Raw genomic sequence first — 25,402 nt, 5'->3', positions numbered from 1 at the left:
GGAAACACCAGCATTTGATGAAGGAGGTAGACAATGAACAAAAACATGTATGTGGGTTGGTAGTAAATGTTATGGATAAAAATAAAATGTTGTGGATAAAGTAAAATTGGATAAGGGACTGTGGAGTGGGTCAAGGGACGCTGGGTGGTCAGGGGAGCCCTCTCTGATAAGATGACATTTAAGTAAACTTCTGGGGGAAAGATCTCATAGGTAAATGGAAGAACAAATCCGGTACCTTGAAGCGAGGCCATGCTAGATGTCTTTGAGGATACTAGTGCGGCTGGAGCACAGTGGTAAGAAATCATGTCTGGAAAGTAATGGGTTGCCAAGAACTAGAGCCTGTGAGTCAGTTTATGAACTTGGGTGTTTACTGTAAGTAAGATGTGAAGCTGTTTTTAGTAAGAGCACTTTGGATGATGTTTGAAAGTTGTCCAAGGAGGAAGCAGCAAGAACAATTAGGAGACTTTGGTAAAAACTCTAGCTAAAGGTGATGGAGATTAAGGGTATTTTTTAAAAAGTAGACCCAATGGATTTCTTGACTAGGAAGCAGAGGTAAGAGGGAGGAGAGAGAGGAATCAAGGATGAGCAGCTGGAATGATGGAGTTGTTGTCAACTGAGACGGGGGAGACTCTGGCTAGAGCTGGTGTTGGTGCTCAGGGTGAGTTGGTGGTGATGGTGGTAGTTGAAGAGGTGGAGGTAAATCAGAAATTCCATTTTGGGTATTTTAAGTTGGAGATGTCGATTAGACATCCAGGTGGAAATATCAAGTAGGTAGGTAGTTGGACGAAGAAGACTTGTGCAGGTCTGGGCTGAAGATAAGAATTTGTGAATCAGCATTTAGACGGCGTTTAAAACCTTGGAACTGGATAAGATCGTTTAGGGCATGATACATAAGAGGCCTGTTGTCTGGGTCCAGGGGTGAAGAGAAATCATCATCTTGATGCCAGTGAAGTAGGGAGTGAACCATTAGAGAGCAGTATCCCAGAGGCCAAGGCAGGAATGCATCTCAGGAGAAGTGAGGCATGGTCAATTACACTACTGCTGGAAGGAGGAGCAAGATGAGGTCTAGGGCTTCACCCTTGGATCCATAAAGGCCATTGATGGTCCTTATAAGAGCAGTCGTGGTGGTGGTGGTGGTGGTGGTGGTAGGACCCGACTGGAATGGAGTCATGAGAGATTGAGTTGACAGACTGTCTCTGATGCTTGCAGAAATTCTTGTACTGTGTATTACACAATGGTGATATCCAGAAGGCTCATAAAGGACACATTTGCTTAGTGACTGTTGAAGGAGATGATATGTATTTAGCACTTTGTCATTAAAAGCTATTCAGTAAGCACGTTACTGCTACTCCGTTGTTGTCCAGTTCTATGCCAGGTGCCTTCTTTTCCCTTTTTTTCTTTTTCTTTTCTTTTTTTTTTAAATGAAGTGTAGTTGATTTGCCATGTTTCAGGTATATAGCAAAGTGATTCAGTTCTCTTTATGTATATAGATATATATTTTCAGATTCTTTTCCATTACAGGTTACTATAAGATAGTGAATATAGTTTCCTGTTATGCCAGATACTTTCAAGAGGGCGGGAGCCCTGTCACTAGGTTTTCACTAGCAGAACTGCTTATGAATGAATAAATGAATTGATTTCATGATCTTCACAATAATTATATGAAGCTGGCATTATATCTTTATTTTGAAGTGGTGAAACCTGGGCTCTTGAGAGACCTCTTTGTCAAAACCATATCCCAAGGACCACCTCTGGCCTCCTGACTCGAGCTGAGAACTGTTTTATCACAAACTGTGTCCTCAGAAGGATCATGATCTAATTTAGGAACAAGCAGTGAGAACTACCTTTTAGTTTGAGGTTTGGCTTGGGGGATCCAGCTTCATTACCCACCATCATCTTTATCCTCTCTGATCCTGATACTAGTCTCAATAGTAGGCAGAATAATGGTCCCCCATGGATATCTGCATCCTTATCCCTGGAAGCTGTGAATATTTTATGTTACATGACAAGGAAGATTGAAGTTGCAGATGGAATTAAGGTTGCTCATCAGCTGATTTGGGGATAGGAAGATTATCTTGGATTATCCAGATAGGACCAGTGTGGTCACAAGGGTCTTTAACAGTGGACAGTGAATGTAGGGAAGGTGAGAGTCATGTGATGTGAGAAGAACTTGACCTATTCTTGCTGGCTCTGAAGATGGAGGAGGCAGGAGGGGACCCACAGCCCAGGAATGCAGATGGCCTCTAGAAGCTGGGAAAGACAAGGAACCACATTCTCCCCTAGAGCCTCCAGAAGGAGGCAGCCCTGCTGCCATCTTGATTTTAGCCCAGTGAGATCTGTATTGGACTAAGAGACAAAAAATCTGTGTTGTTTCAAGCCACTGAGTTTATGGTAATTTGTAAACTAATGCAGTAAATGATGTGATCAAATGATCTTGTTTTCTTAGCACTTTTGATGAGTCTTTAAAACATACAGAAAATAGTTGTAATGAAATTGCTAATACTGTCGGGAGCTATACTTATAAAAACGTGTGTCTGTCCTTTCTGATAATTGCTCAAGAATGTTATTTAAAGGATAATTCTATTTGACAGTTCAGGCCTGATTCTACCCTGTCAAGGTTTTAAGGCATTCATTTCTCTGCAGACTTGAGAAATGCTATAACAAATCTGAATAACACATAGATTTCTTTTCATCCATGAGCTATTTCAGTTTTAGTGCAACCAGTTTTAAATACAGCGATTTACAGGCATCCGTGTCATCATCATTCTTTACTTTAGGATATGACTCTCTTCTCCAAGACCTCAGTGGATTATAAATCTCCCAAAATAGTATCAGAAGGGATGGGAGTCAGGAAACCTCTGATAAAGCTTAAGACTTCAGTCTTGTTGTCATCACTTCCATCAGTGGTTGGGCATTTTTGAGATATTTGGCCTGCGATGGACTACTTCTGGTCTTCATAGGCGTCCACGAGAGACTTGGCTTCAAGAGTAGGGGACTGTAGCATTTCCTTTTACTTTCTTTAATAACAAGATTCACATTTAGATGTGCTTGACAACGTTTTTTTTATGTGATTTAACAAACTCAGAAGTAATGTATCTTTATTTTTTGTAAGTAGTATAAAACAAAGATAATTAGATGAGAAATACTGTGTTTACTCAATTTTATGTTTGGAAGTCAACTCGAAAGGGAGGAAAGGCATTGTACAGTTTAAACTTGGGGTCTGGAGTGCAAATTATGGCAATGTCTTTAGTAACTGATATTCACTGGATACTTACCTGATGCTATGCTTTGTGCTTTACATACATACATTTATTACATTTAACTCTTACAACAATCCTGTATAGTACACATTATCATCCTTCTTTCACAAAAGATGAGGCGACTGAGGTTTTAAGTAACTTGCCCAAAATATTAGGGCTGCGTATGGTGGAACTGGCATAAGAAAACTTTATTTTAGCTTATTTTCTGACCGGCTGCTTGATTATGAATGCCAATAGGTTTTTGAAAAATTTCTTTCCTTCGTCCCCCTGTCCTTTTTTTTTAACACATGACGTTAGTAAACTTCACTAAGACTTTTTGATCATCCTTAGTTCTCATATCTCTTACAGCATCCCCCTAGATTTTCTTCTTTCTATTTGAATGCATCTCGAAAAATAACGTTTCAGTGTGGGAATTGGTGCCACGAGTCTCCTGAGCCGTTGTAAAGTGCCCTTGAGGCAGATCTGCAGGGAAGCAGCACTGGGAGGTGGTCGTCTCTACGTGGTAGGGGGAGGGATAGAAGACAGAGGAGTGAATGCAGGTCAGTCCTCACCCCTGCAAGGGCTACATCGTTCCTGCTGCTCCCCGTGCTGAACAGAGCAGCAAAACCTTAGGCACCTACAGGGAGAGGTGGGTACCGGGTCTAAACGGCTCCCCCTTTGAGATGGTTTCACTTGCCTCAACTTTCTTACTCAGGAATATTAGTCTGGAATCTCTCTTTACACATTTTTATACTGCTTCCAGGGTTGATTTTGGGGAAGGGGGCCAGCAACCCAGGCACGCTCTCTCTGTCTTGGCAAGAGCTATGTCTTTAGTTAGAGTTCTCTAGAGACACAGAGCCAATGGCATCTATTTAGGACCAACAGGATCTGTGAGAGAGAGGGGTGGGGTGGGGAAAAGGCAGAGAAGGGGAGAGATTTGAGAGACAGGATCTAAGAGAGATCCATAGAATTTGAGAGGGGATCTGACAGATACTAAAAGGATCTAAAAGAAAAAGAAAGATTTCTTGTAAGGAACTGGCTCATGTGGACAGACAAGTCCTGAGATCTTCAGGGACAGCAAGCTGGAGACCCAGAAGGAGCTGATGTTTCAGTTCAACTCCTAAGACAGGAAAAAAGTCACCCGCTTGGAAGGCTGTTTAGGCAGGAAGAACTCTTTCTAGGGGGATAGTCGGCCTTTTTGGTATATTTAGGTCTTCAACTGATGGGATGAGGCCCACCCACATTGGAGAGAGCTATCTGCTTTACCCATTCTACCAATTTAGATGTTAATCGCATCCAAAATCTTCCTCACAGAAGCACCCAGAATGATGATTGACCAAATCTGGGCACTCCGAGGCCCAGTCAAGTTGACACTGAATTAATCATTACAAGCTATTTAAGTGTTTTTATTCTTTCTACACGTCATCTTCAAGTAAGATCAAACTGACAACCATATATTTATTTTCACTTTCTTGTCTTTCACCTTGGCTAAAATTTCTAAGTCAGTTTTGAAAAATAAAGTGATAGTAGACCTCTTTTTATTTACTGAAAAAAATTTTTTTAATCAGAAATGAGCATTTAATTTTATAAATGCTGTTTTGGTTTGTCGGTGTGGGCCTGTGGAATTTTTTTCTTTGACCTATCAAATGATGAAATCGGATTTCTCAATAGCCAGTCTTTGCATTTCTACAATATTTGATCTATTTGATCACTGAGTTTTCCATTAATGTATGCAGGATTTGCTTTGTAATATTCTATTTTGAATTTTTGCAATTAAATACTTGCATCAGATGACTTAACTGTGTTTTTTTTTCCCTTTGTATTCCTCGGGAGTTTTGATATTAAAGGTTATGCCTCCTTTTCAAAATGAATTGGAAAGTATTTGACATTTCACTATTATGGGATAATTTAAATAACTTAGGAATTTTCTACTCTTTGAGGGTTTTTAATAGAACTTGCTACTAAAACGGTGTAGCCTGGGTACCTTTCTGCAGGAGATAGGTTGTGCTTTGATGACTTTTATTTTCTGTGGTTATCTTATTCTGTTTGTCTTTAAAAAGTGCTAACCCTTGGACTTATTAATTATTCAGTTTTCTAGTTTATTAATGCATTTTTGCTTTTATTCATGTTCTCTGATTTCCTGCATTGCCCACCTTCCGGGTACCAGCGTTCTCTTGGTACTGCAGTGCTTACAGCCGGGACTCCTAGCCCGTCAGTAATGTGCTACCCAGGTGTCAGGGGCTTACAGTCTCTGCCGGTAGGAGGGAGATGGAGGCAGATGGCCAGGGCTGAGGGTGTGGGTGTGGAGAAGCAGTGGGCAGAAGCTGCAAATGGTCGCCTCCTTCTGGAGAAAACAGTCCCTAGTGGGTGAGGTAGGTGTCTGCTCTGTTGAGTGGGACAGGCTCCAAGTTACCAACACGGAGTTTGGTGGAAGAGCTAAAAGTATCTTTCTGCATTTTGTGGAGGTGGGTTATGTTTTCTTAAAACAAATCAAGATGTGTCATGGGTTCAAATTCATATTCAATGTGTGTATCAGCTTCTCCTTGATTTTGATAATAGTTTGTTAATTTTGATTGCTATTTGGGGGTTTTATCTGTATCTGTTTCTTCATGGAAATTGTTATGAAGCCGTCAGGCTTCGGGGGGAGTAGCTAGCAAGGTGCTTCTTTGCACGTGGAATCTGGAATAGATGATTGAAAGATGCTTAAGAGGTAGTTCATCTCCTCTAAAACAAAATAATCTCAAGAGCTGTAGCACTTTACTTTTTCATATAACAAGAAACATATAAATTATCAATAAATAAAAATGTTTCATGAAAATTGAGTTTGCAGGACCTCTATTGCTACTACTTCTATTTGGTTTTTCCTATGTTTGGTACCTCCACCTCCCTGCCTGTGCCCCTTCTCCCTCCCCGACTTCGGTGTCTGTAAAACCACACATGATTTAGATGGTCTCTGAGGTTCCTTTTAGCCCCTATTCTATGATTTGGATTTTCCTGCGTGGAAGTCTAAATGAGAACGTCTCGGAAAAGCTTCTTACTAAACTCGGTCTGCCGTTACGATGTACTTCTGTTTTCACTGGTCTTTATTAGGTACTCACAGTTTTGTTAGGTGAAGTTCAGAACAATGAAAAGGCATAAACTCTGCTTCTTAGGATCTTGTGATCAGCAGGGGATATTGGGAAGAAAGGAAAAAGAGGGTTATGGTGGCTTTAGTGGTGGAAATTGTCCACCTGAATGGCATGTCTTGAAGATTGGTAAGGTTATTCCATGTGGCTGGAAGGAAATGAAAAGCTTATTTGCTTTTCTCATTTTTTCCCCCTCCTCTCTATATTCTTATCGCTTTCCCAATATAAAATAAATGATGGGAGTTGATCCTGTTTATGGTGTGTGGCTCAGGGCATGGAAACCCTCACCTTATTTTTTCCCTCCTTGAATTGAACATGAAATGCTGATCCTACGGGGCAAAGGAGAGAGCAGGGTTTATGAAGACTGCATATCTTGTGAATCTTAAGTAGAGCTCCTCAATTATTAGAGGCTCAACTTTTTCTCACTTTTCTATTCCAAGCGTTAAACGCACAGTAAGGAAAGCAGCTTTGAGAGATAAGCATCTTAGTCCAGTAGATAGGAAGTTTTGGAGAGGATGTTGTACAATGGCTTTCAAAATAGCGTTTATGGCTATAATAAATATAACACATGCTTATTTGAGAAAACTTAGAAAATATTAGCAGTAGCTCAGGGTAGTGATTTTTGTTTGCTCTCTTCTGTAATGGTTGCAGCAGCCCTGCGATGCTGGTCCTGTTATCTTCCCATCCTCAAGAAAAGGAAGCCGAAGCTTAGGAAGGTTACTGTTTTGGTGTTTATTCTTCTCATCACTGCTTCCCCCCCCCCAACATGGGTATATAAATTTCTTTAATAACATTTGGATCATGCAAAGCAGGTTTTATGACCCACTTGTTCACCTAAAGACGTTTTTGAGAACATTTTCCCTTGTTATGAAATAGTCTTTGAAAACAGATTTTAAAGTCTGTGTAATCTTTAATCTGGTGAAATTTCTTTAACCCAGGGTTTCTTTTTTTAATTATTTATTTATGTGGATAATTAGGCTTATTTATTTTTAGAGAAGGTACTGGGGGATTGAACCCAGGACCTTCTGAATGCTAAGCATGCACTCTACCACTTGAACTATATCCTCCCCCAACCCAGGGTTTCTTGACCTTGGCGCTATTGGCATTTTAGGCTGGAGAATTTTCCACTCTGGGAGATTGTCCTGTCCGTGGTCAGATGTTTAATGTCACAATGCTGGAGAGGCTTTGGAGAAAGGGGAACCCTCCTACACTGCTGGTGGGAATGCAGTTTGGTGCAGCCACTGTGGAAAACAGTATGGCCATTCCTCAAAAGACTAGGAATAGACTTACCATATGACCCAGGAATTCTGCTCCTGGGTGTATATCCAGAAGGAACCCTACTTCAGGATGACACCTGCACCCCAATGTTCATATCAGCACTATTTACAATAGCCAAGGCATGGAAACAGCCTAAATGCCCATCAATGGATGACTGGATAAAGAAGTGATATATTTATACAATGGAATACTACTCAGCCATAAAAACCGACAACATAACACCATTTGCAGCAACATGGATGCTCCTGGAGAATGTCATTCTAAGTGAAGTAAGTCAAAAAGAGAAAGAAAAATACCATATGAGATCACTCATATGTGGAATCTAAAAAAACAAAAACAGAAACAAACAAAGCATAAATACAAAACAGAAACAGACTCATAGACATAGAATACAAGCTTGTGGTTGCCAAGGGGGTGGAGGGTGGGAAGGGATAGACGGGATTTCAAAATTGTAGAATAGATAAACAAGATTATACTGTATAGCACAGGGAAACATACACAATATCTTATGGTAGCTCACAGAGAAAAAAATGTGACAATGAATATATATATGTTCATGTATAAATGAAAAATTGTGCTCTACACTGGAATTTGACACAACATTGTAAAATGATTATACATCAATAAAAATGTTAAAAAAAAAAGTTTAATGTCACCCCTGGCCTCCATCCACTAGATATCAGTGATACCTTCTCCCCCAACTCAGTTGTGACAACAAAAATGTCCCCAGAATTGTCAAGTAAATGACCAAGGGGGCAAAATTATCTCCAGTTGAGAACCACTTATTTAACCATAGGTATTTTAAGCTTTTAAAAATAGTATATGGATCTGAGTGGACTCATCTGAATTTTCTACATAAGTGAAAAAGTAGATCCATATCATCTAGATTACATTTATCAGCTTCTAATTTTTCTTTCTTTTTTTTCCTTTGGTTAATATATGTTTTCAGTAATGGCAGTGTTGCTTGAAAGCAAAGAAATGTAACGATATTATTTGCATTCATATAAGAATGTAATTGCTTGTCTATCACCAGTCCGATGGGAAGGCATCCTGGGAGCTTTGACCACCGTTGTTTTATTGTAGATGAATTCCATTATCTCCATGTCATTTTCTTAAAAAGTTTGGTCATTGAGGCAGCTATAATACCTTGTGTTATTAATGGAAACCAGAAGTTACTCTCTTGGCTTGTTTATGTAGTTTTCTTGATATGTTTTGACATTTTAGAAGGATGTATGAAGCCATCTTTCCTACCAGATAGTCATCTTTGTGTGTAAATAAAATCATCTTTCTGTAATAGAGCTATATCTATCCTGTAATAGTTGCTCCTGCCCTTTTAAGGAGGTGGCATTCATGGGGGCTGGGAGCAGATACGAAGCTAATAAAAGTCATTAGTTCCTGATTAATTTTGAATCTTACATTTAGTCATTCGTACAGTTTCCTGTTCTATAGAAAACTTCAAGACTGATACGACATAGGAGATGCCCTTTGTTGTCCATGTATGTTTACTGGTAACGTAGTTTCAAATAAATGTATGTGCATAATAATATGTCGTTCTTGACTTTGTATTACCTTTGTTGATAATAAAGTTGATACAGCTACTGTTGTAGTGAATAGATCTGTTCCTTAAAAACTGTTAGTTATGTTTTTGAGAGTCAGATTATGTGTTTTGATTGACTAGCAGTGTAATTTCATTCATGAGTTAAAAAAATTCTTACCTGTATTTGGCACCTACTGTGTTTTATCTTATTTTCTCTTCTTTGTCAATCTGCTCTGATAAATAGTGATCCAAAAGAAAATATTTTAGTATATCATGGAGATTCTTAAGAAGTGAATTATTTGTCGAGAGAGAAAATGTTGTAAAATACACATTTTCTAAAATTCAGAAATTCCGACACTAGATTTTGATAGCTTTTTAAAAATATCTTAAACTTATAAGGGTGACTACCAAGTTTGAGTATTTCAATTCTTATTAAGGTAATTAGAATTCTAGAGACAGTGTTCTAGAGGAGGAAAGCCTTTACTTCATACCTTCAGACCAATGGTTGATTATTGATTTGCTTTTTTTTTTTAAACACTTTATTTTTTTTTCCTATGGAAGTTCAAACTGCAATTTTTTAAATAACAATGAGAATTTTGTTTTGTTTTTGGGAATGTTAGTGTTCCCTATTGTATCTAGCTTTAAAACATTGGATATTTATTAAAAGGATTTGCCCCTGGTCATACGTAGTTGATGACATGAAATCAACTAAACCTATCATCTTATTAAAATTCCTGGAGGTTCAGCTGAGGTCTTTGTTGTAGGTGAGGCTGGATGAGATGAAGGGCATCTCTGTAGAGTGAGACTGTGCATTGCCGAGGAGCCCTCCACTGGTGGTATCTTCCACTGGCTTAACGCGGGCTTTGTAAATCTCTCACCCAACCTCTTCCATATATGTAGAAAATACGGGGTAGGGGGAACCAGATAAAACAGAGCTGTATTTTAATAAAGAAATCCTATCCAGAAATAAAAATTTAAGTTTTATCTTAATAGAAACAATAGAAAATGTAATGATCTTTCTGTTAACCCCCTGAATTCACGTGACACATTTTTTTTTTTAAGTAAAATTCAGGTCTTCATTTGAACTGTCAGAGTGGTACCTAAAATGTAGTGGTGTGTGAAAGATGTGGGTAAAGCTAAAACAGGGTGAAAAATCAGTTATAAACACCAAAAATTGTTTTCTGTCCACAAAATTTAAATTATATGAAAAGTACAATATTCTTCTTGCAATGTAAGTCTTAAGTGAGGTGACAGGACTTCTGCTGTGAAAATTTGCTTTATGGTGTTAGTAACAAATTACTAGCTAGTTCGCCAGACAGGAGTCTTTAGTTTGCCCTTAATCTGTTTTCCTAAAAGCAAGTTTTTCACTTTTAGGTTTAAAACTCAGTAAAAATGACTGTGATAAAAAATTTATTTTCAGATAGTGTTTGAGAATCGTCTAGGATGATCTGAAGGACTTGTCTTTAATTAAACGTGCTATACACTTAGTGAAAATCCATGTTAGTTGAGGAATTGATTCTTTGTAAAGGAAAGCTGCAAATTTTTCTTGTATGGGTAAATGTCACTCTTTTCATATCTTCGCTTAGCTGCAAGTCAGAACTTGTACCATTCCTCTAGGTTGTCATAGAAACGCAGTTAACTGTCATCTCAACTCAGACTGTTGATGGTTTTATTTGTAGGCTTGCAAGATTATTAAAATTTAACAAAAATTATTGATTTGCTTTATATTAACACTGGCTTGTTTGCCATAGAAGTTCAAATTGCATGAAAAGTCTTTTTTTGTTGTTTAATTTTTTTCTACAGTGAAACTCCATATTAAATCTAACCTGATTTTTTGAAATTTTTTTTTTCTATTTAAAATGTGATATATAGTCTACAGCAGTGGAATAACCTCCGCAAATTGTATTTTTGAATCACTTTCCATTTTCTTTGTTTACAGGAAGCAGGAAACACCTTAAAAATTCACCTTTAGCCTGCTTTTAACTTAACATAAAAGATACCTGTCAGAAAAGCATGAAATACTACATCAATGTTGGAGTTTTCATTTTATTTATGGTTTTCGAAGCCTAGCACAGATGCTTCAGTGAACTGCGTTGTGAAAGTATTTATTTTTGTATATTTATGTGAGAGAAATTATTTAGTTTTCACTTATAAATAGGACAGGCGAACCTTATTTACAGTGACTTTATCTAATGGTCCGTGGATGAGTGCTTTTATGCAAAATCGTCAAGAGGCTAGAATTAACTTTTCACGTTGGATGCACATTTGATGTCCAGACTTGAACAACATGTGGCGTCTTATTATAAAGACTAACATTCAGGATTCAATTTTTATTTAACACATTTACTTCAGAATGCACACATCATCTGGGCTACATTTAGTGTTAACTTTGTAATGATTTCTTGCTGGTAGATATGTAAGTCGAAGTGCTTATTTGTTTTGTAATTTTCCTTTTTCTCCATTTTTTAGGTTTGGTTAATTAGCTATTTCATATTTGATTTTAACAACAGGTCACTTGTGGATATGCAGCAGCTTCTTGGGTTGGGCTGATTACTGTTAGGTACCTTTTTAAAGGAAGGTAGTTCTTTTAAATAATCAGGCACATTATATTTCCTTTTGTTGCTATTAGTTCTTAAAGTTATTCTTGGGAAGTTAATAGTAGGCATGCCATCTTTAATTTTAACACCCTTTTCCTAAATAAACAACTAATACCTTGTGTACACTTGAAGAAGAAAATTTAAGACAGCTCATCGGTAGACATGGAATATTGATGTTTTATTAAACAAGGTTTATTGCTCTTAAAATATTATTACTCCTCTTGTAGCTAGCCCACACGATGGCTCACAGTGATCCTCACCTCTGATTATTCCCCCCACCACCACACTGAGTCGTGGCTGGCCTGTATGGTCAACGGAATATTGGGGAAATGTCAGTGTGTAACCTCTGAGGGTGGGTCATACCTAACAGTAGAGTTTCCACTGTGCATTCTCTTGGATCACTCTGGGGGAAGCCACCTCCGTCATGTCCTGAGGACAGTCAGGCAGCCCTTTGGAGAGGTCCAGGAGTCCAGGAACTGAAGCCTCTTGCCAACAGCCAGCATCAACTTGCTACCCATTGGAGTGAGCCATCTTGGAAGCCAATACTCAACTCCAGTCAAATCTTCAGATGCCCAGCTGACATCTTGCCTGCAACCCCATCAGAGACCTTGAGTTTGAACCACCCAGCTAAGCCACTTCTATATTGTCTACTACAGAAACTCTGTTAAATATAATCCATATTTATTGTTGTTTTAAGTTGGTAAATGTTGGAGTCCTATGTTATACATCTATAAATAACTAATGTACCTGCTAAATAAACACATTTTTAAACATTTCCTATTGAACACCTAATTTATAGTTTCTTGCAAGCATAAAAATTGTAGAGGTATCTGTTGTGATTTGTGGTGTACTTTTCGTAGGAGTTTGGGGTAGTATATTATACAAGACATTGACGTTAGAGCATTCATAGCTGAATTTGAATTTTGACTTTACCTTCTATGCACTGTCTTAATGAAATTACCTAAAATCATCAGTTTCTGAACTGATCATCAGTTTTTACTGAAAATCTGTAAAATGGGGTAATTATATTCAACTCATCAGAATTTTTTAGTTAGGATGAAATGAGATCTATAATGTTAAGTCTATAGTAGGATATTCGATGTAGCTCATCCTTTCTGTTTATCCAGAAATTAGCTCTTTTCCATGTGAAGATGTAGTTCTTTGCCTCAGAGATAAAGACTTCTGTAAGCATCTAAGTTGGTGGTCTCTGACCATTTGTGTGCCTTACCAGTATTACAGTCTTCAGTGGGCCCAGTACTTCCTACTCTACAAGTTTCTTTTACATCATTTTCTTTTTGCTGTGATGTGCGTATGTGTGAATTTCTTCTTACTGCTCCTTGCTTGGATTTGCAGAGGTTCTTGAGTTTGTGGCTTGATGTCTTAACAGTTTTGCAAAATTCTCAGTTATTACCTCTGTAAAAGTTGTTCCTCTCCCCTCTCCCTCCCATTTTCCCTCTCCTTGTGGGACTGTGTTGTATGTTAGCTCTTTTCACTGTGTTCCACGTAATTATTTTTCTGTATTTTCTGTCCATTTTTCTTCTCTGGGGCTTCCCTTTGGATAGCTTTTGACCTGTTTTCTATTTCACTAATCCTGTCTTCTGCTTCACTAATCTTCTGTCGAGCCAGCTATTGAGTTTTTAGTTTCAGGTACATTTTTCAATTCTGAAGTTTTCATTTAATTCTTTTTTTACAGATCTGTGTTAAAATCTCTATCTTTTCATCTATTTTATGCATCCTCTTTCCTCCCTCCCCCCTCCCTCCCTTCCTGTTATAGTTTTGTATTAAAGTCCTTTTCTGCTAACTCCAGTATCGAGGTCACCCATGGGTCTGTTTTTACAGACTTTTTTTCTCCTTGATTTTTAGTCATTTGGGCCTGTCGTGTGGCGTACTTGGTAACTTTTTATTGAATTCTCAGTATCATAAGTGAGGAATTGTAGAAGCCCCATTAGTACTCTTTCTCCAAGGAGTCACCTTTTCCTTTCCTGGACAGATGGAGTTGGGGTTATATGTTCTTTTTTTTTATTGACACATAGTCAGTTACAATGTGTCAATTTCTGGTGCATAATAGCCCAGTCGTGCATATATATATATATATATATATATATATATATATATATATATATACACACACACACACACACACACACACACACACGTATTTGTTTTTATACTCTTTCATTAAAGGTTACTATGATATTGAATATAGTTCCCTGTGCTATAGAGAAGAAATTTGTTTTTTATTTATTTTTATAGAGAGAGGTTATATGTTCTTTACTCTAGTCGGGGATTGAGCTGAGTCAGAGCTAGATGGAAGTTTTGGTAAGCTATTGGTCCTGTCGCCTGGGGACCAGGAGTCCCAAATGAGAGCCTGTAGTTATTCATTGGGACCTCATTTCCTGATGGCTCCTGAACTCTCATTCTTCTCTTCCCAGCACATCAAGGCAGCAATTCTGCAATTTTGAGGATTTCTTTTTCGCCTCGTACCTCTTATTGCTTTGGAAATAGGCAGGTGTCCCTTGGGGAAAGTGGCTGCGTAACCATCTCACTTCTTTGGCTCTCTCTTCGACCAGAGCCTTAGCCCATCAAGTCTCCAATTTTGTCACACTATCCCCACAAGTACCAGAAGGTTTGCTGCTTTCCCTGCCCCTGGGAGTGTCTATCTTTTCAGGCAGAGATTGGGTTCTCTGCTTCTTGTTGATAAATTTCTCCAGGGAGGAGGCTGTGGAATGCCAGCTCGCCTAGCCACGGTTTCTCCACCACCTTGGAATCCTGACTGTTCTAGTTCAGGTTGCCTTATTCTGGTCTTGCTCTAGATTTCATTAAGCTTTTCTAGTTTTTCTGGGTGGGAGCATTGATGTGCCTCAAGCTACCCACATGCTAGCTGGAAGGTGAGGACTCCACAATTATCACTGAAGGAAATGTCAGTGAGTCGGTTATTTTTGTGAACTTCTGGCAGCTTTATCCTATCACAGTGGTTGGTATATGCATGTTTTCTCTTTTCTCATTACAAATTGATGCAGTAAAATGAAATATTTATCTGAATCATTGTAATAACTTGTATAGCTATCCTTGATCTATTAATTCATGCCCATTATAATCAATATAGATTCCTAATTTTATAACTCTGAGGATTAAGGATGTCTTATGATACTGTATCAACAGTGAGGTTGCACACATGAAGTTAGTAATAGTACAGACAAAATGACTAAGAAAGTTTTAATGCATAAGTAGGTTTATTCAGTTGAAAGTAAACTGCATAGTATAGTATAAATTAAAAAGTAATGACTGTTCATAGTTTATCCACTCTTTAAAATAAATATGAAAATATTTGTATCTCAAAGGTAAGTATACACTTGATGTCAAATTTCCAATTGTTTTGACTTTGATTTTTTGTAACTATCTTTCTAATTAAAATGAGATCTCAAGTCTGACAAAAATACTTACACTCTTGAAATGCAAAATTCACATCTTTTAGAGGTTTATTACAGTCTTATCTCGCTGCTGTGTTTTATGCCCATGAGGTCACACGGGCGCAAGCATTTTGCCCACCCACCTTTTGTTGGCTTTTGTCTGCATAGGGGGACAGTTTGGTATTTAATAAGCTGAAGTTGATTGCTGTCAACAGTAAGTTTATATAGTCCTGTTTCCGGCTTTTGAATTTTTTCTGCCGTTGAAGCTGTAGCAGTTGACACACCAGTTGGAAAAATGAAACAAGAGGATCTTAACCTTTAACTGCAATTGTGCTTGTTGACGGTCATTGAGGAAACCGTCTCTGGTTCCCCCGTAAGATGTGTGTTTTCAGCCTTTTGACTATTTCAGATCAGTCTGTGATGGCCGTCGTTCCTTCTGCTTTCTGTGCAGGAAGAAGAGAGCGAAGAGGAGCCCAAACTTAAGTATGAAAGGCTCTCCAATGGGGTGACCGAAATCCTTCAGAAGGATGCCGCCAGCTGCATGACAGTCCACGACAAGGTAAGGTCGCCCTTGTAGAGGATGCTTCTGGAAATCATTTCTTTTTTAAAAATTTAAAAAAAAAATTTAAATTTTATTTGGGGGGAAGTAAGTTATTAGGTTTATTTATTTTTAGAGGAGGTGCTGGGGGTTGAACCCAGGACCTCATGTATGCTGAGCATGTGCTCTAGCACTTGAGCTATACCCTCCCCCCAGAAATTGTTTCTGTTGTAGGTTTGTTTATACTTCAGAGTCTAGGTGTTTTTGGTGGTGGTGTTTTTGTTTTTGTTTTTAACAGTGATTGTGTCTCCCTGCCATTCTTTCTTTCTCCTTCCTCGCCAACAAAAAATCAAAACAATAACCAGAGATAGTATATATCTGTATTTGTGTACACACACACCCTGCAAGGGTGTATCAGGTAGAGTTTAGATGATGATGGATGTGAAAGACGACGATGGATGTGAAAGGTTTGTAGCAAGTGGTTCTTGGAAACTCTGTTGCTTAATTCCTCAAATCTTAAGAGTAGGAGAGAAGGAAAGTGGTAAGACTAGCAACATTGTAGAGCTCATTGCTTTCCTAAGAGTAGACGAGATTACGTGAGAGGCCTTGGAATCAGTTGAAAGGCCCCAAATGATTACTTATCTATTATGTGAAAGAATTAATACACTCCACATCTGGGTCTTTGCTGTAACAAACCCCCACCAGTTTTCTGAGTACGGGACCCTTAGCCTGTTCGTGGAGCAAAACTGTCTCATAATTGGAATATTGGAGGCCAGGCAGTTTGAGCTGGTGTTCTCTCTCCCCACTGAGCCCTGTGAGTGACCTTGGTACCTCCACCAAGGGCAGACTCCCAGCTCTGATCCATCTCCTGGCTTTATCTCATTGTTCCCAGCCTCCTTGCCTCCACCTAGTTCCTCTTTGCTACAGATTTCATTCCATGGTAGACAATCCTGCATTCGCTCAGTGTGCTGGTGGAATACATGCTCTCCATCTGGTTTACCAGAAACCCCTCCTTGGAGGTGCCTGCCATCAGCCTTCCCCATTGCCACCACCTGTCAGCTTCCTTGTCACTTTCCTGCACTCACTGAAGACTGACCTTGCGGTTTTTCAACCTAACTGAATACCAACGACTTCACTTCTGCCCTGTTTCGTCTCTCCACCCTCGAGGACCCTTTCTGGAGGGGTCCGTCCCTGGAACTTACGAATCTCTCGATGCGCCCTCTGTTACCCATTTATCCTTCAAGCTTTTGGGTTCATCTTCCCATTAACCCTGTTTTGTGACTTTCTGGAGCCCTGATCACTAATCTATTCTCTCTTTTCCTTTCTGTCTCTGTCGAGTGGTCAACTATCCTAACTTAACTTTGCCAGCAGCTTCAGTTCTCTTACATCCTTGACCCTCGTTGTGCCCCCAGCTACACTCTCAGCCCCGAGTCAGCGCTCTAACGTCCAGGGCCACCGGCCTTGTGCGGGGACATCGCATGTGCCGCGGTGCGCGTGTCACTACAAGGACTGATACTTACTTGTCCTTAATCAGCTCCGTTAGTCTTCAGTCCACCTCCTCAGTCATGATCCCTTCACTCTCAGAGGACAATGTCATTTCTGTTTAATTAAGAAATTGAAACTATCGGGCAGAATCAGCCTCCATTCCTGAGCCATTTCCCAGCTCATTTGAATCCACGCCCATCCTTACCCACGGGAACGTTTCTCCCTCCTGTTTAAGGACCGTTCTGTTCACTTTTGTTCTTCACCTCACCTCATTTCCTCCCTTTTCTCCAGCGATGTGTGCTCTGTCACGGAGCGGACATAACTCTAGCCCCACATAACCACCAATCTACTTTCTGTGTCTAGAGATGAGTCTACTTTGGTTACTTCATATAAACAGAATCATACGTTGTTTGGTCTCTGGTGTCTGGCTTCTTACCCTTAAGTTTTTGAGGTTCAATCGTGATGGAGCACGTATCGGTACTTCATTCCTTTTTATTGCTGAGTAGTATTCCATTCTGTGGACAGGACACACTTTGTTCATTCACCAGTTCACAGACATTTCGATGCTTTTGCCACTGGGGACCTCACCTCAAAATTTCTCTATCGTGACACCATTTTCTTATCATTTTCTTGATCATTTCTTTTACTGTCTTCTGGTTCTTTCATTTTCTTTTACCTCCACCTTCCCTTCCACGTTGATTTTCTCAAGATTTGTCCCATTGTCTATGTGTCTTCTCAATCTGTACTCTTCTTGATTTTAAATTTCATGATTTCTGTGGCCACCTACACCCCAGCTCTCCCTAGAATAGCATGCTTATTTATCCAAGGGGCTCCTACACAGCCCTACCTTTTGTTCTGTTTTTACCTGAAACTCAGCATGTCCATAATGCACTCATCTTCTCTACCCTGGTCTGATTTTCATCATCTGCAAAATGAAGTCTGGGCTCCTCAGTGTGGTGATTAAGGCCCTCTGAGATTTTGTCTCCTTGCGTAATTGGCCCGATGTCTGACCACTTTCTACCGCAGGTGTGGTGGCCTGGCAGCCACCCCTGGCTCTTCTTACAGCATCTTCTGCCTGGATCCCCCCTCTCCCCGCAGCCGCCTGCTCAAATCCACTCCCATCCTGCGCCACGGACCTTCTAGTTGGGGCATTCATCATTTCTCTCAGGAACTAACGAACACACTGTGAGCCAGTCTGTTTTCCTTCAGATTTGATTTCATTCTAGTCCATTTATAACACTTCCTTGAACTGAAATAATCTTCCCTAAATTCACATCTGATGGTGGACTCCCCGCTGCCTGGAATTCTTCATTGGCCTCCTGATGTCTCCATGATTCAGGCACCTCCCCTGCCTTCCCGTGCTTCGCTTCCTTTCATCCATAAACATCCAAATGCCTCCTCTAAACCAACCTTTCCAGTCTCACTGCCTGTCTCCTCCCTTGGCTGCTTCCACCATGCAAAACTACTTGTAATTTCTTGACTCTCCTGCTTTTTATGAGACTCCATGCCTTCATGCAAGTTGTATCCACTCTGCCTAAAGTGGTCTTTACCGCAAGCCTTCCCCATCTGCCCCAGTGTCTACTGCCTGCCTCCTCCTTCAGTGCAGCTGACATCTCTGGTGTTCCACGGGGCCTGTTGATCCTGGAACAACGTGGATTTGAACTGCTCAGGTCCACTTATTCGTGAATTTTTTTCAATAGTAAATACTCCAGTACTCCGTGGTCCCTGGTGGGTTGAATCCCCACTTGTAGTACCACTGATCTGGAGGAACTGTGGATCCCCAGGGCCTGCTGTAAATTATATGCATATTTTCAACTGCAGGGAGGGTTGGTACCCCTCACCCCCACATTGTTCAAAGGCCAGCTATTTACGATTGATTAAAATCTAGGCATCAGGGACCCTCACAATTCAAAACTGTTGTTCGAGGGTTGCTTGTACTTAACATTTAAACACACACTTTACATTTAATTTTAATTAACCAGTTTTTTATATCAGTCTCTGTCATTATACCATCAGCCTTTTAAGTCACACTTGCTTATTGTCTAAGCACATTATAGGTGCTTTTTTTGTGTGTTTGTCGAATAAACCACTGAATGGATGAATTGGAGAAAAAGTTTGCCTCCCTAGAGACCAAACTTCATTAACACCATATTTAATCCAACTTGGCCAGGGAACCTGACGGTGGGAACTGTAAACAGTGCTAACTTCTCGAACGTGCACTCTTGATCTGAGGCCCTTGTTTCTATGTCCCAGGCTTCTGATCGGGTTGAGGATATTTTAGCTGGCCCTAGCTCTCTGGCCACTGATTGATTCTCTCCAGGGAAGTCACATCAACTCCCTGAACTTATTTCCTGTGTGTAATCGAAGGCCCTCCCTTGCTCTAATGCTTTGAATACTGTGAAGTGCAGTGTGAAACAACGGGTATCACTGTACAGCTGAGCACATTTGAAATATGCTAATTGTTGTTTCTTCCGTGGGGTCGAAAACACTGCTTATCGCTTCTCCTACTCTCCTTACAAAACGTCCAGTTATTCAGAGTAAAAGCAGTTATGTGAGTGGATGATTCAGAAGGATTGGTTGCCCAAATGATAGTTTATAAAATGAGTCAAGTTTCTGTATTTAAACATGAAAGCAGCTAATTAAATTATGTTTATACTTCACCCATGCTGAATTTTAAGTGCTCTCAGGTTAAAAGAAAAAAGAATTAAGTTAAAAAAAAGCACAAGGCTTTCAGCATCTGGAAGGAGAGTCATATTTAAAGGATTTATATGTATGTTTGTGATTTTGCATTTTTTTCTTATATTTTAACTTACCGAAAGCATTAGCAAATGAAAGGATGACTGATAGTTTTGGTGGTTAAATACATTTTATAAGAACTATACGATTGCCTTATCAAACTTGATTTAAGAGCACATGAAGTTATTTGTTTCTAAAAGAGAACAGCAATAATTTATCTAATCCAAAAAAGGATGAAATGTTTTCCTAAACAAAAGGTAGCTTGTCATAAAGACCACTGCATTCTTTTTTTTTCAGAGATGTTCTAAAGTAATTTTAGCTTTAGGTTGAAACTGTAAAATCAAAGTAATTATTTTATGTTTCCTTTCTATCTTAAATATTAAATGACAGAAACTAGTAATTTTGGGGAAAAAAGAGGGGAGGAAGGAATTAATATTTTGGTAAAATAGTCTGCATAGAACCTTTAAAACTTTGATAAAATAAAGTATGATTTGGAAGTTCCGGAATGGCCTTCATAGAGATACTGGAGAATGACCCATTATTGAAGCATCTTAAGGATCCAAGCCCCCTTTGTTTTCTTACCAACTAAATACAGTATTCATGAGGGGAATCAATACCGTCAAATAGTCAGTCTGGTGCAGTGAACTTTGAAGACCCGTTCTTTCAGCTAGAGAGCCCCCGAATGCAGTGGAGTATTGCTTGTAGCTAGTATTCCGTGGTATTTTTCTTTGCAGATAATGTTGGAGTGTCACTATGCTGAGGGTGGGAAAAAAACAAAACACAACCATCTGAGTCCTCTATTTCTGATTAGAATGTTCTTTTGCTTTGGAGGAGACCTCCCCATTGGGTTTAAATATTCCGACTAATTTCCCCTCAGAATTACCTCATCCCCTCCCCTTTGCAGGGCGCAGGCATCCGTTTTCACCCGGCTCGCTGTTGGCCCTGGATGACTAATCGGCCTGGCACCTGGTGCATTCAGGCAGGCCTGTGCAGCGGGATGGTCGTTCCTAGTTATGTCTGCACACCTGATGTTTTATTAACCAGTATTGATTTTCTCACCCGGGGGACTTTTTTCTTCTTGAAAAAAGGCAACCTTGCAGGAGTGAAAGGCATTGCAGGGGATGAATTTCTAATGAACCCCTTCTCTCCCTTTTTTTTTTTTTGTGACTCCCCTTTTATGTGGCTTCATATTTTAAGGGCCTGATCTGAAATTTCATTTTAAGCAATTCCAGTTTGTTAAATCCTTTTAAATCTTGACTTTCCGTAAGGTTATTTATTTATGTATATATTTTAAAGATGGTGCTGCTTGCCTGAAACGCTTAGTAGCACCAGTAGATTTGAGCATTTCATTAGTGTTTGCGACGAAGCATGCTCACCTGCAATGAAATAGAATTTGGAGCTATTTGAGTGATGCTTAGAGAAAGGAAAAGGAAGAGAAATCTCTTGTTCTGTGTCAGGTAGTCCTAAAAAGTTTCTTCTCGTCTGTCTTGTGTTACTTCCAAGAATTAATGAAAGAGTGGGAGTTATGAACTAGCTTTATGTCATAAAATGAATATGTAGCTCAGCGGTTTTTTGTGTGACAGAAAAGAGGGTTTTTTTCCGTTAGAAAACATTGACACTTAATATTATCCATTTACTTTTATAGAGGCATTCTAATGATGGCAGTCAGAGTTTTTTCATCTCAAAATGGCATGGAGTTTCCTTTCCAAAAAATAATAGTCTGTCGTCTGGGTGTGCGTATTTGATAAATGAGAGCACAGATTTGCACATTTATTTGCCATACATTAAGGGGAGTTTCCTAATCGTTCCCTTCAGACACAGAACGCAACTGTAGGTTGACCGTGCTTTCCCGGCTGCGTTTTAATTTGCTGCCTCAGTCCATCGGGCACTGTGTACAGACCGCGTACACACCATCAGTTGTCAGTAGACGAGGGTCCCCATGAGTCATTCTGACAGCTAGCTTGCACGATCGCAATAAAGTAGGCCCTGTTCTGTTATTTCCTCGAAGCTGGAAACAAGCCTTCTCGAAGGAACGCGTTATCTTCCGAGGCATCGCAGATCACTCAGGCATTCAGAGTCTTGACTTCGAAGGTGGTTTGGTTAGTAATTGTGTGTTCATGGTACATTAAGAAACTGACCCCTCTGTTCTTCTTACAGTTCCTGGCTCTGGGCACACATTATGGCAAGGTTTATTTACTTGACGTCCAGGGGAACATCACTCAGAAGTTCGATGTGGTAAGTATACAGTACAAACTAAGGTGTGAGCTAAATTTCAGGTAGAAATTCGTGTTTTAGGGTATTCGTTTTAGCCACGGGTTTTAATAGCCTAAAGAAAGGATCGTTACCAATTAAATCAGAGTGCTAAGCGATTAACTCTGAACTTTATACCTTATGCTAAAAATTTTAATGGTGAACTTATAAAGAAAAAGGTCTATATATATATACACACATTATATATTTTCACTGGGTGTCTTATATGTAAACTCCTTTAAAAATTTATTTTTATAAATCTGTTTAATTGCAGTTCTCTAATTATAGTCATCCGTTTGGCTTTAAATGGAGCATTTAAAGTACTCCTATGTGTGTTCATTTTAAATTGTAATGGTGTAGAACGTTTAGGTGAATTGTCATTAAATGAAAAAATGATTGCTTTTATTGGTGATTACTGGTTCTAATTTACATACTTGGGGGGTGGTTGTGGAATCCTTAAAGTGTGAACCTCCTCATTTGATGACTAATGTCAGTTGTTAGTATGTACCCCATCATCTTCTCCAGATGCCAAATGAAATTGAAAAGTGATTGATAACCTTGCTGGGTTAGTTTATCTCTTCTAAATATATAAAGCTAATATTTTATGTGAATGTCTAGAGGCTTGGACTCTTAGGGGATTACACTGACTGAAAGAGAAGAGCCAGGCTCTTTATTTCTTTAATTGTGATTTGGAATCACCACGGATGAAGGAAAGGTTGAATTTGAAGCTTGATTTTGGTGTATAAGATGTGCCTTGAAAGCATCAGAAGTGTCCATGGTTGTGTGAATATGAACCTTTGGGATGAAAAATGTGATCATTTGGGGGAGCAGATACTCCTTTTTTGAAGCAAGCATCAGCACTTGTTGAAAGATCTGTCATAAGGTACTGGTGTAGTTCATAAAGGAGACCACAGTTTCTAAAGCTGACACATTGTTTGTGAAAGGAAACTGGTTGCTTTGTTTTGCTGAAAAGAAATGGAACCACAGAATGATGACAGAATCCTTAGACTCTTTGGACTAGTCCAGGAAGGGAATTACGCACTGTAATCACATTGATCCATCCAGCAAATTGTGGGTTCTTGTTTTGATTCAGCATCCCTTTCAGACAGGAGTGATACACTTCTGACCCTCCCTCTTCTCCCTCCTAGACACTGGACACCCATTTTGATGATTTAGTAAGCATTTAGTCTTTCCATTGCCCTCCAGTAAAACGTGAGCTGGTGCTGGACAGAGTTCTTTTTCTTGGCGTTACCTCTGTCTCCTCACCTTGAGAAAAGAGCTTGCCTGGATGGTCTCTTAAATTTCCATCTCCAGTTCAGTGATTCTGTTACACTCTGCTTCTAAGTAACTGTTTTTAATATTGTATCGAAATTGCTTGATTGCTAAGGTTCACAGGGCATGCATACACTGCTAGTTCCATGGCCAACAGAGAAGCCAAGGGAAATACTGTAGGAGTTTATTCATGCCTTTGTTCATTCACTCACTCACTCACTCATTCATTCATTCATTCATTCATGCAGCCCTTGAATCTACTCAGTATAAGCCTTCTTACATCTTCTCTGCTGTCGGTTTTATGCTAGGTATATCCTACATCCTTTCCCAGGTAATTTCTGGTTCTTTGTTTTTTTTTCAGCCCTGCCTCTATGACATCTTTGAAAATTAACTTCTTTATAGCTTTGCACTTATTTTTTGACAGGAGAGGAAGATGGTTCGGTGCTCTTTTTGTTTGTTTCCTTCACACAAGAGTTTAATCGTCTGTGGTGGAGAAGTTTTTTGTGAGGCCCTGGGTCTGCATGACCATTACCATATTAAGCATGTGATTTTCAGGTGACAAATTTCAGAATGCCAGTATCTTTTGAAAGGAGCCCTAGCCTTCAGCTTCTCATCTCAGATGAGTTTTTTCCTTTCTTATTTTATCTTCTTGTTTCCCATGATGTGGTTGCTTTGTGGGACTCTCATTCCTCTTAAAAAAGGATTCTTTCAAATCTAAAAAATTATTGTTATGACTTGAATTTATAGATTTTCTTTGGATGTTAATGATTGTCGTATTCACTCAAGAACTGTTCCTTCATTAGAAGTGCAGCAAAAGTGAAACAAGTATTAAAAAAAAGTTAGTGAATAAATATCCCTGACTTTGGTTTTTACTTCTAGGTGACAGTAATTTAAACAAATTAAAGTTAGATAAAGTAATAATACCTTATATTTGCATAGCATTTAGAAATTTCTCCTAAGAAATATCTCTTCAACCCATTTATTGCATTTGAAGTTTTTGATTGTAGTAGTAAAGTTAGGAAGCGGAAATTCAAAATTCTCATCTATCAATAGGGTTTTGTTTGGCAGAAGGCGGGGGCATAAAGAATCTTCATTTTTAAAAGGTTTCCCAGATGGTTCTGCTATTTGTGTTGGAACAGAATCATTGCATTAGAGATTGTATAACTTTCCTTTAAATATATATGATATAGAAGAAGAAATAACTAAGTAAATCATTCTGCGTGTTGAAGAAAGTTATTTGTTTTCCCATTAATATTTCAGGAGAAATGCTGTTTTGCAGATGCTACAAAAGCCAAGCATATATCTGCCTAATAACCCAGCAGTTCCGCTCCTAGGTATATACTCAAGAAAACTGAATGCAGTGCGTATATCCACCAAAAATACAGATGTGTAGAAGGGGTGTTTAATAGCAGCTTAATTTGTAATAGCTCCAAACTGGAAACAGCCCAAATGTTCATCAGTAGTAGAATGGGTAAACGAATGGTGGTATATTCTTAGAAGTTGAATTAATGAACAAACTATTGACACAGGCAACAGACAGGAATGAATTTCACTGTCTTAATGTTTAGCCAAAGAAGCTAGACGCAATATATGTACATGTTGTATGATTCCTTTTGTATGATGGTCAAGAGAAGGCAAAGTCAGACTATGATGGTGGAGGTCAGATAATGACCGGGGAGAGAGCACAGGGAGAATCTTCTGAAGTGCTGAGAACAGTCTCTGTCTTGATGGTTTCCCACGTATGTACGTATGTAAAAATCACTGAACTGCACATTTGAGATTTGTGAGCTTAATTCTATGTAAGTTATACCTCAATAACGCACACACACGTATGGAAATACACGTGTGTCTTTGACCCTGAGCAATGCTCACATTGTCCTATGTCTCTTCTGCTCACCTCTAAATACCAGCACATCCCTGGCTTGGTGTCTTGTT

General features: G+C 39.2%; 1 protein-coding gene across 1 annotated transcript in view; it reads left to right on the top strand.

Annotated features, from left to right (window-relative positions):
* VPS41 (VPS41 subunit of HOPS complex) overlaps positions 1 to 25,402 on the top strand; it is a 176,779-nt gene that overhangs the window by 18,998 nt on the left and 132,379 nt on the right. Inside the window, exons 3-4 of the mRNA XM_072965234.1 lie at positions 15,638 to 15,745; positions 22,103 to 22,180. Coding sequence (XP_072821335.1) covers positions 15,638 to 15,745; positions 22,103 to 22,180 — 186 coding nt within the window. The remainder of the gene's footprint in view (positions 1 to 15,637; positions 15,746 to 22,102; positions 22,181 to 25,402) is intronic.

This window comes from Vicugna pacos, chromosome 7 (genome assembly GCF_048564905.1).
Source record: "Vicugna pacos chromosome 7, VicPac4, whole genome shotgun sequence".
NCBI classification, from domain to species: domain Eukaryota; kingdom Metazoa; phylum Chordata; class Mammalia; order Artiodactyla; family Camelidae; genus Vicugna; species Vicugna pacos.
The sequence above is the reverse complement of the archived record's forward strand: the minus strand, read 5'-3'. Positions and strand labels throughout refer to the sequence as shown.